Here is a 17,061-nt window from a genome sequence, read left to right as displayed (position 1 = left end):
TAGATTCCCAAAGAGATATCTTTGGTTATCAGATAGATTCTTTCCTGAGGATAAATTCACAAATCTCCCTTATTTCTCCTCTTTATGTCCCCCTTTCTTCACAGCATTCTGTTAGTGATTTAGGTATTTCACATTCATAACAGTTTTGTAGCGTGCTTCCAAAACTTCAGCTGAATCTGCTGCATTGTTGCTAGATCAAGTCTTCTGAATGTGTTCTTTTGCTGGGGAGTTCCCTTCTGATAAGAATTCTTTGGAACAGGATGGGGGCAGTGTGAGATCCAGAGCTTAAGCTGAACTCTCATCTCCCTTGACCTCTGCCCCTATTTCAGAGTTTATACTGACTTGGTAGGAACTCTGTATGGAGCCAGGAGTTCAGCACTTGTTTACAATTGATGGAAAGATAGTTGTGTTCAAAGGCAGTTGTTGGGTCCTTGGATAGTCATGGATGTCTGCCACTATCTCTCATGGGTGCAGGGAATGCTTGAACATCTTAAGACTGGAGATTTGTAATGGCTGACTAAGAAGGAATGAAAAGACTCTGATGCTAGATATGTGGTAGCAATTGTTTTTTTTCTGTGGAAGCAGTATTGTATAATTTTGAGATCAGAGAGTCTTATTTCATAAACAAACAACAAAGCTGAAATTGGTTGCTCAGATTCAAATACATGAGGACAGGGAGTGTGTAGGAATTCATTACCTTTTTTGATGGCTCACCAAAAAGATTTCTTGTGTTAGGCAAATATATCAGTAGTGGAGGGTCACCCTAGATCAAAGCTGCCCTCTTCCAAGTTATGCATACTTTTACAAATTAGCATTTTCTTCAGAAAATCTGTGCTGCTCTAAGTATGCCAAGAGTATAGCAACTTAGTCCAAGTGAATTTTTTTCCCCCTCTTTGAGTTTCTGGGGCTCAAACTCAGGGCCTCATTCATGCTGGGCAAGTACTTTTATCACTGAGCTACACCTCACCCCTCACAGATGAGTCTTTATGTGCTTTTTCTGGGCACACTGTAGCCTCTGTACCTGACGTAATGGTTGTGGAAATGAATCTAAAAGAAAAGATAACCTTCTTTCTTGAAAGGTTGTTAATAGTCACTGTGAAGCAAAATTGAACATACTTTTTGGTAAACATAGGAAAAGATAAACTGTAGAATATTAAAATTCAAAAGAGAATATGGTGTTATAACTTGTTCTTCTGTTAACACAAAATTCAATGTGCTAAGTATGGTCTGCCCTTTAGATACATTTTAGATACACTCTTGCAGGATGTTTAAATAAAAGCATATTTAAAACCTGCAGGGATTTTGTAAAAAAAGTTAATTTCTGGCTTTCTTGATATATTGAAGATCCAATATAGAGTTTGGATTTCTATGTGGACTTCGTTGGCTAGAACAGAGTGATGTGTTATCTGCCCTTTTTAGATGAGCATGACTCTCAGGTTTGTCACAGACCCATATGGCCTCCTGAACCCATTTCTGTTTCCTGCCAGTTGTCCACAGATGCTGAAGTTTATAATACCTATGTTAAAGAATGAAAAATTTCAGGGCTGATGAGGGTTTAGGAAAATGGAAACTCTTGTAAGTATAATTTAATACCTATCAAAACTGATATTGTGCATGTTACTTTTGCAGTTAACAGCTTAAAATTTAAAAATAAAAAATTTAAAATCACAGATTTAGCAATTCATTCTAGGAATTTATCCTAAAGAAATGATAGTTATGCAAACTGTATAGTCAACAAATATTTCTTTGAGCACTTATAGTAGTAAAAAAATTTAGCAACAACTCAAAAGTTTAATAGGGAGTGATTAAATATGTTGTGGAGGACAAGTTTTAGTCTAGAAGAGGATAATACTGAGCTATTAACAGTGGTATCTTTAGAAAAATGGGATTACAGGGTAACATCATCTTTATGATTTCATTTTAACAAAAGAATCTTGAATTATTAAGAAAAAAGGTAGATATTTTTAAAAAAATCCTTTAATTCTCACTTCAGCTACCAAGTTTTCAAGGCTCTTCTGCCAAATTGAGCCACTCAAGCTCTAGCTGCTTACTTAGGGTGCAGGTTTTGCATTCAGAGTTCTGTTATCCTCTTTTTTTGGTACTGAGGGTTGAACCCAGAAGTACTTTACTACTGAGCTACATCCCCAACCCTGTTTATTTTTTATTTTGAGACAGGGTCTCACTAAGTTGACTGGGGCCTTGCTAAATTGCTGAGGCAGGTTGCAAATTTTCGATCCTCTTGCCTTAGCCTCTAGAGTGGCAGGATTATAGGCAGGTGCCACCAAGCCCAGCTCAAAGTTCTCTTATCTCTAAGGAATGGACTTCAGTACCCTCAAGCAGTAGAAAAGTATTGTGAAGCCCAAGAACAGAATAAAAGCCTAGAGTAGCATTTTTAGGCTTCTTCTTGGAGCCCTACCTCCTCCATTTACTAATTAAGCCATCAGAATTGGCTTCCTTTTCTGTGTCAGGTTGTTTGAGCTAATATTGTCAAGATGAAAGGAGCTCTCAGTAACTTATTATATGAATCGGGCTGTCCTGACAGTTACAGGGTTAATTGCTGAGAGTGACTCTACTGGAATGTGACCCCACTGAAATGCCTGATGTGTGGGACAGTGGAAAAACATGAGTGAAAGTTTGCATCCTGGTATAACCACTTCTTTGCTGAGTGACCATCGCAAACTCCATTTCTTCATCCATAAAACAGTAATAATCTCTACTACGGGTTGTTTTAAAAAAACAAGTAAGATGATACGTGTGAATTACCCAGCATTTAGCTGCTGTCATCATCCCTGCATCTTTCTCCTTTGCTTTAATAGAGAACAGAAATTTGTAGCTTTTTTTTGTTAACATTTAATTATCATTTACTGTATGCTAACATCATTAAAACATCTCATTTACTCTTCCTGGCAGCTCTTTGAGGTTATTCTCTTGTTCTCTCCATTTACAGATGAGGAAACTGACAGTTTAACACTTGGCCAAGGTCACACAGCTGGTAAGTGGCAGAACTGAACCCTGTGTGATCCCAAAGCCCGGGTCCTTTTTATCTTTTTAAAATTGATGTATGGATTTACATACAATGAAGCACACAGATCTAAAGTGTAAAATTCAAGCAATTTTCACAGATGTGTGCACCTTGTAACCCACATTCCATTAAGGTAAGAACATTTCCTTCCCTTCAGAAAATTCCCTTATCTTTTTCCCAGTTGACCCCCACTACTCTATCCCAAGAAGCAGTAACTTCTGATTTTTGTTATGATAGATTGGTTTTACCTGTTCTAAAATGTTACATGCCTAGAATCAAACAACATGTGCTCTTTTGTGCTTTTATTCAGCATAATATTTGAGACTTAATCCATGATGCAGGTATTAATAGTATTTTTTTTTAATTGCTGTGTGGTATTCCATTGATTGTGTCACAGTTTATCTGTTGATACCTGGGCTCTTTCTAGTTTTCAGCTTTCACACATAAATTGGTTATGAAATTTTTTTGTACTTTTGTGGATGCGGTTTTTTTTTTTTTTTTTTTTTTTTTAAAGGAATTGTTAGGTTACATGGTAGATGTATATTAACTTTTTTTTTCTTGTCCTGGGGATTGAACCCAGGAATGCTTTGACACTGAGCTATACCCTCAGTCCTTTTTATTTTGAGACAGGGTCTTGGTAAATTGTTTAGGGTCTTGCTATATTGCTGAGCCTGACCTCAAACTTGACTATTCTGCGTTATCCTCTGTAGTGCACCCGTTATGTATATGTTAACCTTTTTGTGAAATTGCCAGTTTTCCAAAATGTTTATGCATTTTACATTTCCAGTGGTGTATGAGTTCTAGTTCCAATATTTGCAAGCATTTGGTATTGTCAGTCTTTTAAATTTTAGTCATTTTAGTGAGCATTATAAAGGGATTGATGTGGTTTTAATTTGCATTTCCTCAGTGACTAATGGTGTTGGTCACTTTTTTATATATTTACTGGCTATTCATATACCATCTTTTTAGTGTCCATGTTTTTGACCACTAAAAAAAAAATCATGTTTTTAAAATTTATTTATTGAGTTCTAGATGTTTTTATTTTGGATACAGGTCTGTCATCAGGTAAATGTATTGTGAATATTTTCTCTTAATATGTGGCTTTCCTTTTAAATATGTTTTATGATGAGTTTTTATGAAATTCAATTTTTTTTATTTATGATTAATGTTTTCTGTGTCTTTCCTAAGAAATCTTGGACTAACCTGAGGTTGCAAAGATATTCTATATTTCTACCAGAAATTTTATGGTTTTAGTGTTTACATTTTTGTCTGCAATCTATCTCAAATTAATTTTTTTATCTTATTAAATAGAAATAGACGGGCTAGGGATATAGCTCAGTTGGTAGAGTGCTTGCCTTGCAAGCATAAGGCCCTGGGTTTGATCCCCAGCACCACCAAAAAAAAAAAAAAAAAGAAATAGAAATAGAATATTTTTATGTGAATAAAGACTTTCCTTTTCGAATATTTGATGCTTTTGTTGAAAAATAATTTGTCTATTTACACAGACTTTATCTTTTATTAAATCTTTTTATCTTCTCACAAATACCATTTTGTCTTGCTTACTATAACTTTATAATCTTGAAATCAGATAGTGTTAGTCTTCTAACTCCATTCTTGTTTTCAAAGCATTTTGACCAAGCTTTTCTTCTTTTTTGTTCTTTTTTCGTTTGTTTCCATATATGTATAGAATTAGCTTAACACTTTTTTTTTTTTTTTTTTTTTTTAAAGACACAAAACAGTCTGCTAAGGTTTTGATTGAATAGCATTCACCCTATCAGTTTGGGGAAGAATTGTCATCTTAATAGTAGTGAGTTTTCTCTATCTTCCCACATATTGAGGTTGTCTTTATTTTTCCTCATTCATGTTTTAAAAAGTTTAGTGTTGAGATCTTGTACATCTTCGTTTAAACTTATCCCTAAGTATTTTGCTTTTTAATACTATAATAAATCATATTGTTTTAAAATTTTATTTTCCAACTGTTTTTTTCTAGTGTATAGAAATGCAATTGGTTTTTGTGTGTTGAGTTTGTATCCTTTGACACTGTTAAATTTGTTTACTAGTTCTAGTCACTTTTAAGAATAAACTCCTTGGGACTTGTATATCTTTCAATGTGTGCTTCTGTGAATAAAGACAGTTTTATGTCTTCCTTTTTGATGTTTATGACTTTTATTTTTCCTAGTTTATTGCACTAAGATTTCTAGTACAATGCTTGATAGAAGTAATGAGATTGACATTCTTGCCTTGTTATTAATCTTAGGGGGAAAGAGTTGAATTTCACTATTCAGTGTGATGTTAACTCTATAGGATTTTCTTTTATTTTTAAAATTGTGGTAAAATACACATAACATTTATACCAGGCTAACTCTTTTCAAGTGTGCAATTCTGTGGCATTGAGTACATTCATATGAGTTGTACAGTCATCACCAATGTCCATGTACAGAATACTTTGCATCTTGCACAACAGAAACTTGGTACCCATTATTGGTAAATACCCAGGCTGGGGTTGTAGCTCAGTGGTAGGGTGCTTGCCTATCACGTGTGGGTTCAATCCTCAGCACTGCATAAAAATAAATAAATAATATAAAGGTATTGTGTCCATCTATAACTAAAAATTAAAAAAAAATAGTAAATACCACTCCCCCTCAGGTTTTTCAACCTAGAAATAAAAGTAAACGGCTACATATGTAAGGGCTTTTTGCTTGGGCTCTGTATTACTTTGGCTTATATGTCTGTCATTATGTCAGAACTACACTGTTTTGATTACTGTAGCTTTGTAGCAAGTTTGTTTTCTGCCTTTATGAATTTGACTACTCCCAGTGTCCCACATAAGTAAAGTCACGTAGTACTTGTTCTTTGCAACTGGTCTATTTCACTTAGTATAATGTCTTCATAGTTTATCAATACTGTTAGAATTTCCTTACTTTTTAAGGCTGAATAATTATCTCTTGTCTGTATACCCCATTTTGTTTATCCATTCACCCATTGATGGACACTTGGGTTTCTTCCAACTTTTGACTACTGTGAATCATCCTGCTCTGAACATGGATTTACGGGGATTTAACTCTTCTGAGTCCTTACTGTAAATTCTTTCAGGTCTAGACCCAGAAGTGGACTTGCTGGACCATATGGTAATTCTGTTTTCAATTTTTGAGGAAGTGCTATACTGTTTACCTGGTAGCTTCACTATTTTTATATTCCCACTAATAGTGTATAAGAGTTTCAGTTTCTCTACATCCTTACCAACACTTATTTTCAGTGTTTTTGTTGTACATTTTAATGATTAATGATGTTGAATATCTTTTCATGTGCTTATGGGCCATTTGTATATCTTCTTTGGAGAAATGTCTATCTAGTCTTTTGTTCGTTTTAAAAATTGGATTCCCTGGGGGGGGGCGTTCTTTCAATATTTCTGGTTTTTAACCCTTTATCTGGTACATGATTTACAAATATGTTTTCCCATCCTATAGGGTTGCTCTTTTGCCTTGTTGATTTTGTTTGATGCATAGGAGTTAAATTTTATTTCTTGTTTTGGTTTTTGATGTTGGGAATCAAACTCAGTGCCTCCTGTATGTTAAGCAACACTTTGTACTACTGTGCTATATGTGCCCAGCCCTGCAGTTTTTTTTAAGTTTGGTGTACAATTTATTTTTTTCTTTTGCTGCTTGTGCTTTTGGTATCATAGCCGGAACCATTACCAAATCCAATGCCTCACATGAAACTTTTTTCCTAAAGGTATTAGCTTTTGTTTTTAAGTCTTTGATGTGGAGTTAATTCTTTTGCATGGAATATTGTTTTCCTAGAGTCATATGTTGGGAAGATTGTTCTTTCCCCCATTGAATAAGGAAACATTGTCAAAATTCATATGACCTTGCCTAAGCATATGCAAGGCTGTGGGTTAAAATTCCCTGCAACCCCCACCAAATCATTGTCCATATATATGAATGTTTTATCCCTGGCTCTCTGTACCATTGGCCGATATGTCTGACTTTAGGTCAGTATTACATGTTTCAATTACTGTAGCTTTGTAATAAATTTTGAAATGAGGAAGTTTTTTTGTTTTTTTTTTTTTTTTTTCTGAAAAGATGCTATTTCCTCCCATTTCCTCCATACCAGGGACTGAATCAAGGGTCTCATACATGCCAGGCAAGTGCTCTACCATTGAACTTATACCCCATCACATTGTAGATGGTCTTTATCAGCTTGAGAAAGTTCTATTCCTTTCCTAGTTTGCTAAGACCTTTTATCATCAATATTTATAAAACTTTAAATTTTGATATTCCTGCATCTTGATGTTTAGATTGTTAGTATGAATTACACTGATTGAATTTTGAAAGTTTCCAGATTTATTTATAATCATGGAGTAAACTTCATCTAGTCATGATGTATTATTATTTTCTTACTGAATTCAATAGGAAATTCAGCTTAGTAATATTTTGTTATGGATTTTTATGATCATGTTCATAAGAGCCAAAGCCTATGTCTTAACCTCACCACCACACTGTCTCCAAAAGATTTTTCTTTGACTTGTTATTTTGGGCACATTTCCTTTTGTCTAAATCTGTATTAGTTTTTCGTGTAATCTTAAATCACCCAAGTGGTTTTCTAGATAGGTGGTATAAGCTTTCCTCCTACTTTAAATTTGAATTCTCCATCCTGTGATTTGTTCTGGAAGCACAAAGATGAGAACTTGGGGGTAATAATGCATTGGTGTGTATTTCCACTTAGAATCCACTAGGTGGCAACAGGGCCTAACTGAAGAATGAAGAGTGAGGACTTGGATTGAAAAAGAGCAGAAGACAATACTTGGGAAAACTCATAATTAAGCAGAACAGAAACAGAATTTTCTGTAAAGTAGTACTTCAAAATTTTAGAGAATGGAGTTATGCCTTTAGCTCATTGTAAGAATATGTAAAAATACATGGGAATTCATTTTGCCATCTCCTTTCCTTTGCCTCTCAAATGTCAAAATCTTGGCTTATTCGGTGGAATCTAGTTACTTTGCTTTGAATATTTGAGGAAGGGAGAAACAAGATAGAAGGGTAAGGTGATAGAGCAGAGAAGGATATGCTTTTTTCAAGAGTCATTTACTTTCAGGGAGACTGTAGGAAGAGGCATTAATGACTTCATGCTGTTCCTTGGATGTTAGGCTCTATTCTTTTGGAGTCCCTTGGTGAATGTATAGTCTCAGATGTGGGCTTTTCTTATAAAAATGTAAATGGGAGAGCAAAGGTTTTCCTGGACAAGGAATTAAGATAATGGTGGAGGAAGAAGATGTGAGGTTCCAGGAAGCTGTAGGTAGAATTTATGGGGCTGTAAAAACTAAAAGAAAGGGGTAACATGATTTTCTAATGCTTATCTGAGGAAATTAAGAAGAGGAAAAGTTTGGGGAAGACAACTATACTGAAAGCAGTGTGACCTGGCAAGGTAGGCCTGCCTATTTAGTATGACATTAATTACCACTGTTTTTTAGTATGACACTACTGCTGACTTAGGCATGTTAATGATCTCATTACCTACTTAACTGGCATGGTCCTGCTTTGTAATTGAAAATAACTTATTGGTAATAAACTATTATCTACAAATACATTTGTAGTAATAATGACATATATTTGGCAAATGAAGTATATAGTTCATTTTTGAAACATGACATACCTGTCACCATCTAGTTACTGGAAAATTCTAAAATAAGGATAGTGTTGATGTAATCCCTTTCACTGTACACATCATGTATCAAAGTAAATTGAAAATGCTGCTGAATGAGTCATAAGTGAAGATTATAAAGAAAGAAAGCAGCAATTAAAAACTACCACTAATTCTCTCAACAGTGATAATGGAGTTCTGAGAACTGTAAAATTTCTCACTGATTTTATGTGTGCATCCACAGAAGGATCTTTGAAACTTGCTACCCATTTTGTGGCAGCCAGGCTTAGTAGAAACACCAAAGTGTCTTGGTTGCTGAGGTTGCTGATTAAACACTTTTAATCCCAGCTACCCTGGGGGCTGAGGCAGGAAGATTACAAGCTTGAGGCTACCCTGTCTGAAAATATATGGGGATATAGCTTAGTAGTAGTGTCCCTGGGTTCAATTACCAGTACTAAGAAAAAAAGGAAGTTTGATGATGATTCAATAAAGAGAAATTATTTCAAAAAAACAAAACAAAACAAAATGGAAGTTCTGAAGTGAAACATAACTGAAATGAGAAATTAAGGAGGGACCAACTGCAGATTTGAATTGACATAAGAAACGTTGAACCTCTAGCTATATCAATTCAGATTATCAAATATGAAGAACAGAAAAATGAAGAAAAATGAACAATTTGTATGAGATCTGTGGGATAACATCAAGTATATATGTAATCAGAATCATAGGGAGGAGTGAGAGAAAGGGGCAGAAACATGTAAGAAGGAATAATGGCCCCTGAATTTGATGATGAAACATTAATCTATAGATCCAAGAAACCTGGCAAACCCTAAGTAAGATAAGCACATTAGAGTCAAACTATTGGAAGACAAACAGAAAACTTTGAATGTAGCAAGAAAAAAAAGATTCATTATACCAGAAACAATGATAGAATTTATGACTGACTTCTCATCTAAAACAATGGCTGCTGGCAATTGGATTACATAGTCAAGTTGTGGAAAGAAAAAAATTGTCAACCAAGAATTCTGTATGCAGCGAAACTATTAAAAAGAGGAAGCAAGCATTTTTCACGTTAAAAAAGACACTATGATGCTAATGGACTTGTCTTAAAACACTGAAAGAAGTCTTCAGGATAAATGGAAATCATACCAGGTGTAACTCAAGTTCATGAGAAGGAATGATGAACACTGAAAATGGTAAATATGTGGTATATATAAATCTGTTTTCTCTTACTTTCTTAATTTCCAAAAAAGATATAAAGTTACATAAAGCAAGGATTATGACACTGCATTCTTGAGTTTATAGCATGTATGTGAGAATAATAGAAAGGGAGACGAATGGAAGACATTGAAGAAAGTTTCTGTATTTCCTAGAAATAGAGGTAGATTGTCATAGGTGAAAATGCATGTTGTGATGCCTAAAGTAAATGATAAAACATGTAGTAAAGAAATCTCAAAGGGATTAAAATGAAATACTAAAAATAATTCGCATAAAAGAAACTAGTAAAGGAGAAAGAGAGGCTTAAAAAAATTGGGACAAAGCCAGAAAAATGGCATATATAAATCCTACCATATAAATAATCATATTGGGCTGGGGAGATAGCTCAGTTGGTAGAGTGCTTGCCTTGTTAGCACAAGGCCCTGGGTTCGATCCCCAGCACCGCCCCCCCCAAAAAAAAATCATATTAAATGTGAATGGATGAACTCAAAGGCAGAGATTGTCAGCCTGCGTAAAAATCCAAATATAGACTCAATAATAGACCTACCTTATTTTCAGAGACACAGATTGAAAGTAAAAAGGTGAGGCGAGAGAGATCATGCAAACAATAACCCAGAGCTAGAGTGACAGAGTTTAAGACAAGAAATAATACTAAAGACAAAGGAACTTTTCATAACTACAAAAGTCTACCAAAATACACAAAGCAAAAACTGACAAAAATTAAAGGAGAAATAGCCAATTTAACAATATTTGGAGATTTCATTGTCCCACCCTTAATAATAATACAATATTACACAGAAAATTAACAAAAATATAAAATATTCCATCAGCACTATCAAACAATTTGACTCACTTATTGAATACTACATGCAGAATACATGTTGAAGTCATGTGGGACAGTCTTTAAGAATATTCTGACAGGCTGGGGACATAGCTCAGTGGTAGTGCCCTTGCCTGCCATGCTCAAGGCCTTGGGTATGATCCCAGTACTGCCACCCTCTCCCCAGGGGGAAAAAAAAGAGGCAACAACAACAACAAAAATCTAGGTCATAAAAGAACTCTCAATTATTTTCAGAGCAAAGTCATACAGCATGTATTCTGTGACCACAATGAAATGAAATTAAAGATCTTTAACAGAAATCTATGATATTCCCAAATATTTGAAATTAAATAGCACACTCACAACTTAAGATCAAAGCAGAAATTCCAAGGTAAATATTAAAACATTTTTAATTAAATGAAAAGTCAACAGGTGTATGAAATGTAGCTAAAGCTTTACTTCGAAGATTGATTCCTCCTATAATGCCTATACTGCTTTCATAATTTCCTGTAATAGAAAGTAGTGAAATAGATGGCCTTAAAAAAAAATAGAGAAAGTTAAGGAAACTAGAAGTTGTTTCTCTAAAAATATCAACGACATTAACAATCCCTTACCTATGCTGACCAAGATAGTAAAGAGGACACATTATAAAAATCAGGAATGAAAGAGACCACTACCCTACAGAAAAAGGACTTCAAGAGGATGTCATCAATAACTTTATTTTTACAAATTAGACAACATATGAAATGAACAAATTCCTAGAAAGACAAATTATCAAAAGTGAAACATGAAAGAGAAAATAGGAATATTCATATAAAAAATAAAAATAAAAAATTTCTAGAAACAGAAGCCAAAGCCCAGGTGGATTCTTTGGTGAATTCTATCAAACATTTAAAGAAGCAGCAATAGTAACCTTTCACAAACTCATTAAGAAAATAGAACGTAACACTTTTCAACTTATTTAATGATTATAATATCCTGATAACAGACCACCAGAAAGCTAAAAACCAATATCCCTTATAAACATAGAAAATGTTTAAGAAAATATTAGCAAAACAAATTCAGCAAAATGATAAATATATAATGGATTATACGTCAAATATATACTGTGATTGATTGAAGTTTATTTCAGGATTGCAAACTTAATAAAATTAATGTACCAATTGTCAACAGGTGTTCCCTTAAAATACAGGATGTGGAATTGGGTGTGTGGCTCATTGGGTTAGTGCTTGCCCAGCATGCACAAGGCCCTGAGTTCCATCTCTAGTACTGCAAAGAGGAAACAAACTACCACCACCACCAACAAAAAAAAAACTAAAACAAAACAAAAAAAAAAAACAAGGCAGCAGGTGGTAAATATTTTAGGTTTTTAGCCCATATAGTCTCTGTTGGACCTGCTCAGCTCTGCTTGTTTACTACCGTATATTAAAAACTAACAACAAAAAAAAAACGGATGTGTTATATTCCAGAAAAACTGTTTATGAAAACAGACAGTTGGGGCTCGGAATGTGGCTCAGTGGTAGAGTACTTGCTTAGCATGTGTGAGGCTCTGGGTTCAATTCCTAGCACCATAAAAACCAAACAAATAAAACCAAACCCCTCCAAAACCAAAAATAGACAACTGGCCCACAGGTCATGGTTTGCTTTATTAATAATTTTTTTTAAAGCATAGTAGTTATCTCAATAGACAGAATCCAGCACTGGAAATTCATGATTAAAAACTCTGAACCAACTATAAATAAAAAGCAGCTTCCACAACCTGATAAAAGGTTCTAAAAAAAGCCTGCAGCTAACATATTTAATGGCAGAATACTGAATACTTTTCCCCCTAAGATTGAGAACAAGGTAGAAAAAAAATGGCAACTTCTACCAAGTCTTCCAACATTGTACTAGAAGTTCTAACTTTTTTTTTTTTTTTTTTTTTTGTGGTGCTGGGGATTGAACCCAGGGCCTTGTGCTTGCAAAGGCAAGCACTCTACCAACTGAGCTATCTCCCCAGCCCCTTAGAAGTTCTAGCTAGTGCAATAAAGGAGAAAAAGGGCATCTGAATTGTAAAGAAATAATTAAAATTGTCTTTATTCATAGATGAATAATCCCATATGTAATCCTAAAGAATCCACAAAAATTTTACTGAGCAAGTCACAGGATACTAGATATACATACATCAATTATATTTTTATGTACTACAAGCAATCCAAAAATAAATATAATAAAACAATTCCATTCATGGTTGAATCAAAAGAATAAAATACTTAGAAATTAACAAGATTAGTGTAAAATTTATACATAGTGATGAAATACTATTAAGAGAAATTTAAAAGGTCTAAATGCAGAAAATTCATGTCGATGGATTAAAAGTCTAAGTATGCTAAGTTGGTAATTTTCCCCAAATTGATGTATTCATTTAGTGTAATCTCTGTAAAAAAAAAAAAAAATTCAGTTTTTTTTTGCTAGAAATTGACAAATTAATCCTAATGTTTATATGGAATTGAAAAGCACCTAAAATAGTACAGTTTTGAAAAAGAACAAAGTTGAGTTCGAGGAATCACTCTATGCAGTTTGAAAAATAAAAGACCCAGCAACCAAGACAGGTGATATTAGTGTTAGGGTAGGCAATGGAACTGAACTGAAAGTTCAGTAGTTTTGTTGTTGTTTTTGTTTTTGGTACAGGGATTGAGCCCAGAGGTACTTTACCACTGAGCTACATCCCCAGTCCTTTTTATCTTTTATTTTGAGACATGTCTCTCTAAGTCGCTGACGGTGACCTCAAACTTGCTATCCTACCACACCCACCTGAGTCACTAGGATTACAGGAATGTGCCACAATACCCAGCTTGTAATAGTAATGGTAGTATATCTTTTATGTATATAGTCAGTTGAATTTTTTTTTTTTAAGAAAAAGGAAAAAGAAGGTTTATTGCTTTGCTGGTCAGTTGAATTTTGACAAAAGTTTCCAAGACAATTCAGTGGGGAGTTGATAATTTTTTGTGGGGGAGATCTTGGCACCATCATACACTCCTGTAACCTAAGCTAGTTGGGAGACTAAGGCAGGAGGATCACAAGTTTGAGGCCAGTCTTAGCTTTTCAAGACTCTGTCTCAAAAAGGAATGGGGTTATAACTCATTGGTAGAGTGAGTGCCCCTGGGTTCAATCCCTAGTACCACAAAAAGTAAATAATATGAAATGAAAACAAAAAGTGATGCTGGGAAAAATGGGACATACACATATTAAAAAAAATAAAACCTAAAATAAAACTCAGACTCTTTACACTAGAAACAAACATTAACTTACAGTACATCATACCCCTTAATATAATATCTTCCTTTTTGTTTTGCAGTGCTAGGGATTGAACCCAGGGCCTTATGCATGCCAGGAGAATGCTTTATCACTGAGCTGCATTCCCAGTCCTACTACAACATCTAAAACTACAATTGTATCAAAGAATAGTTTTGTGATTTTGGATTAGGAAAGACTTTCCTTACACCAATGGCACACAGTCATAAGGGAAGAAAATTGATAAATTGCCAACATTACAATATAAAACTTACACTAAAAAGACATCATTAAGAAAATGAAAACAAGCTTAAGGATTGAGGGAAAATATTTGCAAATCAAATATGATAAAGGAGTTGAAACCAAAATATAAAGGTCTCTTAGCAACTTGGTGATATAACTCAAGCTTTAGAAGTGGACAAAATTTATTGCATGATTCCACAAAGAGCCAAAATTATAGAGACAAAGTAAAATAGAGGTTACTAGAGGACATGGAGAATAGGTAGTTATTATTTAACGGTTATAGAGTTTTTGTTCAGGGTTATGAAAATGGACCGTGGTGATTGTTGTACAACATTACAACTTCCTGCTGAGTTCTGCACGGGTAAGCTGGGCATTGTGGTACGCATCTGTAGTGCTTGCTACTTGCTAGGTGGAGGCTGAGGAATCACTTGAGCTTAGGAGTTTGAGGATCCCCCCCACCGCCACCCAGGGGCAATGTAACCAGACAGTATCTCAGAGTAAAAAAAAAGGAAAAAAGAATTTAAAATGGTAACTTTTATGTAAATTTCACCACAATAAATCCACTATACATTTTAGAATGATGTAGTTACAAATTACAAAGACCATAAAGTATTAGTATGTGTAGAAAATGGAAATCTTGTGTGTTGGTATAGGAATCTCAAGTGCTACAGTCACTTTGGAAATCAGTTTGGTAGTTAAACATAAACTTGCTATATGATCTGGCAGTTACACGTCTATCCAGAGAGAGAGAAACATATGTCCCACATGCAGATGTTCATAGTAGCATTATTCATAATAGCCTAAGCCTAGAAACAATCCAGATGTCCATCAGCTGGTTGAAGGATAAACAAAATGTGGAACATTTAATAAAATGCTTTTCAGTAGCAGGAAGAAATGAACTACTGATACATACTACAACATGGCTAAACCTAAACTTCATTATGCTAAATGAAAGAAGCCAAACTCAAAAGAGTACATACTGTATGATTCCATTTACATGCAAAGTCACAGAAAAGGTAAATTTATAGAGACAGAAAGCAGATCAGTAATTGTCTATGGGGATTGAATGGAAAGAGGCTCAGAGGTGATGTTTAGGGTAATGGAAGCGTTCTAAAATTAGATGGTTGCAGAACTTGATGAATTAGTAAAAATCATTGAATTGAGTCTAGCCTATGGTGTATGCATGTAATCCTTGGCAATTCAGGAAGGGCTGAGGCAGGAGGATTTTAGGCCAGCCTCAGCAACTTAGTCCCTGTCTCAAAAAAAAAAAAAAAAAAAGAGTCTAGGGATGTGGCTCAGTATAAGAATTGCTCCTTGCTTCAGTCCCTTGCACAAACAAGTCAACAACAAAATGGCCCTGAAAACCAAAAAACAAGTTATTGAATTATACACTTACAATGGATGAATTTGAAGGTATGTAAATTATATTCAAGATGGTTTTTAAAAAGTACCTAAGGTTAGTTGGAATGAGGGGAGAAGAAAACTTTTTTTATAAAATGGTATAAGTTCATCCTTCAGGTGGTATCGTACTGATGACTTGTGATGTCTCTTATTAGTCATTGCTTGGGAATCTTGTATTCTTGTTTAGGAGGACTGAGCCAATTGTTTGGAGTATGATCTTGGTGAACCCCAAAGTTAATGACATATCCCATCCAGGCTGATGCAGAAAAAGCCTTCAAACTCCAGGTTGTATATTAACTCTCTCCAGACATCTCACAGATGTGCTGCTGGTTAACATGCAGTCAAGTGTTTGGGACGTGAAGGGATCTTGTCTATACCACTGCAAATGGAGAACCCATGGAATGGCACTACCAGAAACTAGGATACGTCAGCCTGTACCATGTGCTGTTAAATTTTCACATGTGTTTTGTCACTGAGGCCTCACAGTGCTGCAAGATATGGGAGGAATCTTTAGTTTTTCCTTTACAGAGAAATATAAGGTGTTTAGGGTGACCAGCTTGTTCAAAGAGCATACTGTCATGGTAGAGCTGGAACTACATTAAGATTTTCTGACTTCATATCTCGTATCATTTCTTCTACTGTTTTGTGCTCCAACTATTCACTGGTAAGAGGGAAGAAAGGATATGAATTTTTGATAGTGTGTTTTTTTTCAGTAGATGTAGTTAGTTTGAACAGGAAGTGCAGTTGGGCTACAGTGTAAGATCATACATGGGTTCTATTTCAAGTATAATCAAGTTGTGTTTGTCCCAATATCTGGGACCTATTAGAATTATACCTATCTTGGAATTGTAATTTGTGACATGGGTGACTGAAGGTATCTTATTCTTGGTTTGAAGAACAGACCACTTCCTAAATTATAAATTGTGTCAGAGATCATGAGGAAATTCATTTGACAAACATTTATTGAGTGTCTACTCTTTGCCAAGCTTCTGCACAGGATATGGAATCCCAAGTCTGGTTAGATCCTGTTGAGGTACAGCCCGAGAGGAGAAGGGGAATAGCATGGAATTTCCTTCATCGTTTCATTCTCCAAGGATGACTGTGTCTGCTCTGCTCTCCACAGTGGCCATTTCCTTCATGGACCTGGAGCCTGTTATTTTCTATTATCCCTGCAACTGTGCTTTCCACAGTTCCCCTTCTTATTAAAATATTGTTCACCTTTCCTTCCTTTTCCTGTGGATTCTTCATATGCTTTTCAGGCAAATGTAGATAGAGTCTGCATTTAAAAGAAAGCTTTGCTTTTTTTTAAAAAAAGACATGATTTTAAATGAATTTTTTCTCAATTATTGAAATAGTTCATACTTACTGCTAGGTACTTGAAAGAGTATAATAATAATAATAATAAAAAGTCCCTTGTAATTCTATAGTTGAGAGATTACAACTG

The 17,061-nt window shown here is 34.8% G+C and overlaps 1 protein-coding gene across 1 annotated transcript in view; it reads left to right on the top strand.

The window, feature by feature from the left end:
• NR6A1 (nuclear receptor subfamily 6 group A member 1) overlaps window positions 1-17,061 on the top strand; it is a 203,910-nt gene that overhangs the window by 38,708 nt on the left and 148,141 nt on the right. The window contains 1 exon segment of the mRNA XM_079113811.1: window positions 2,948-2,992. Within this exon segment, the coding sequence (XP_078969937.1) occupies window positions 2,948-2,992 (45 nt within the window).

This window comes from Sciurus vulgaris, assembly GCF_902686455.1.
Source record: "Sciurus vulgaris genome assembly, chromosome: 15".
Classification (NCBI taxonomy): domain Eukaryota; kingdom Metazoa; phylum Chordata; class Mammalia; order Rodentia; family Sciuridae; genus Sciurus; species Sciurus vulgaris.
This window is presented reverse-complemented; position numbering and strand designations above follow the sequence as displayed.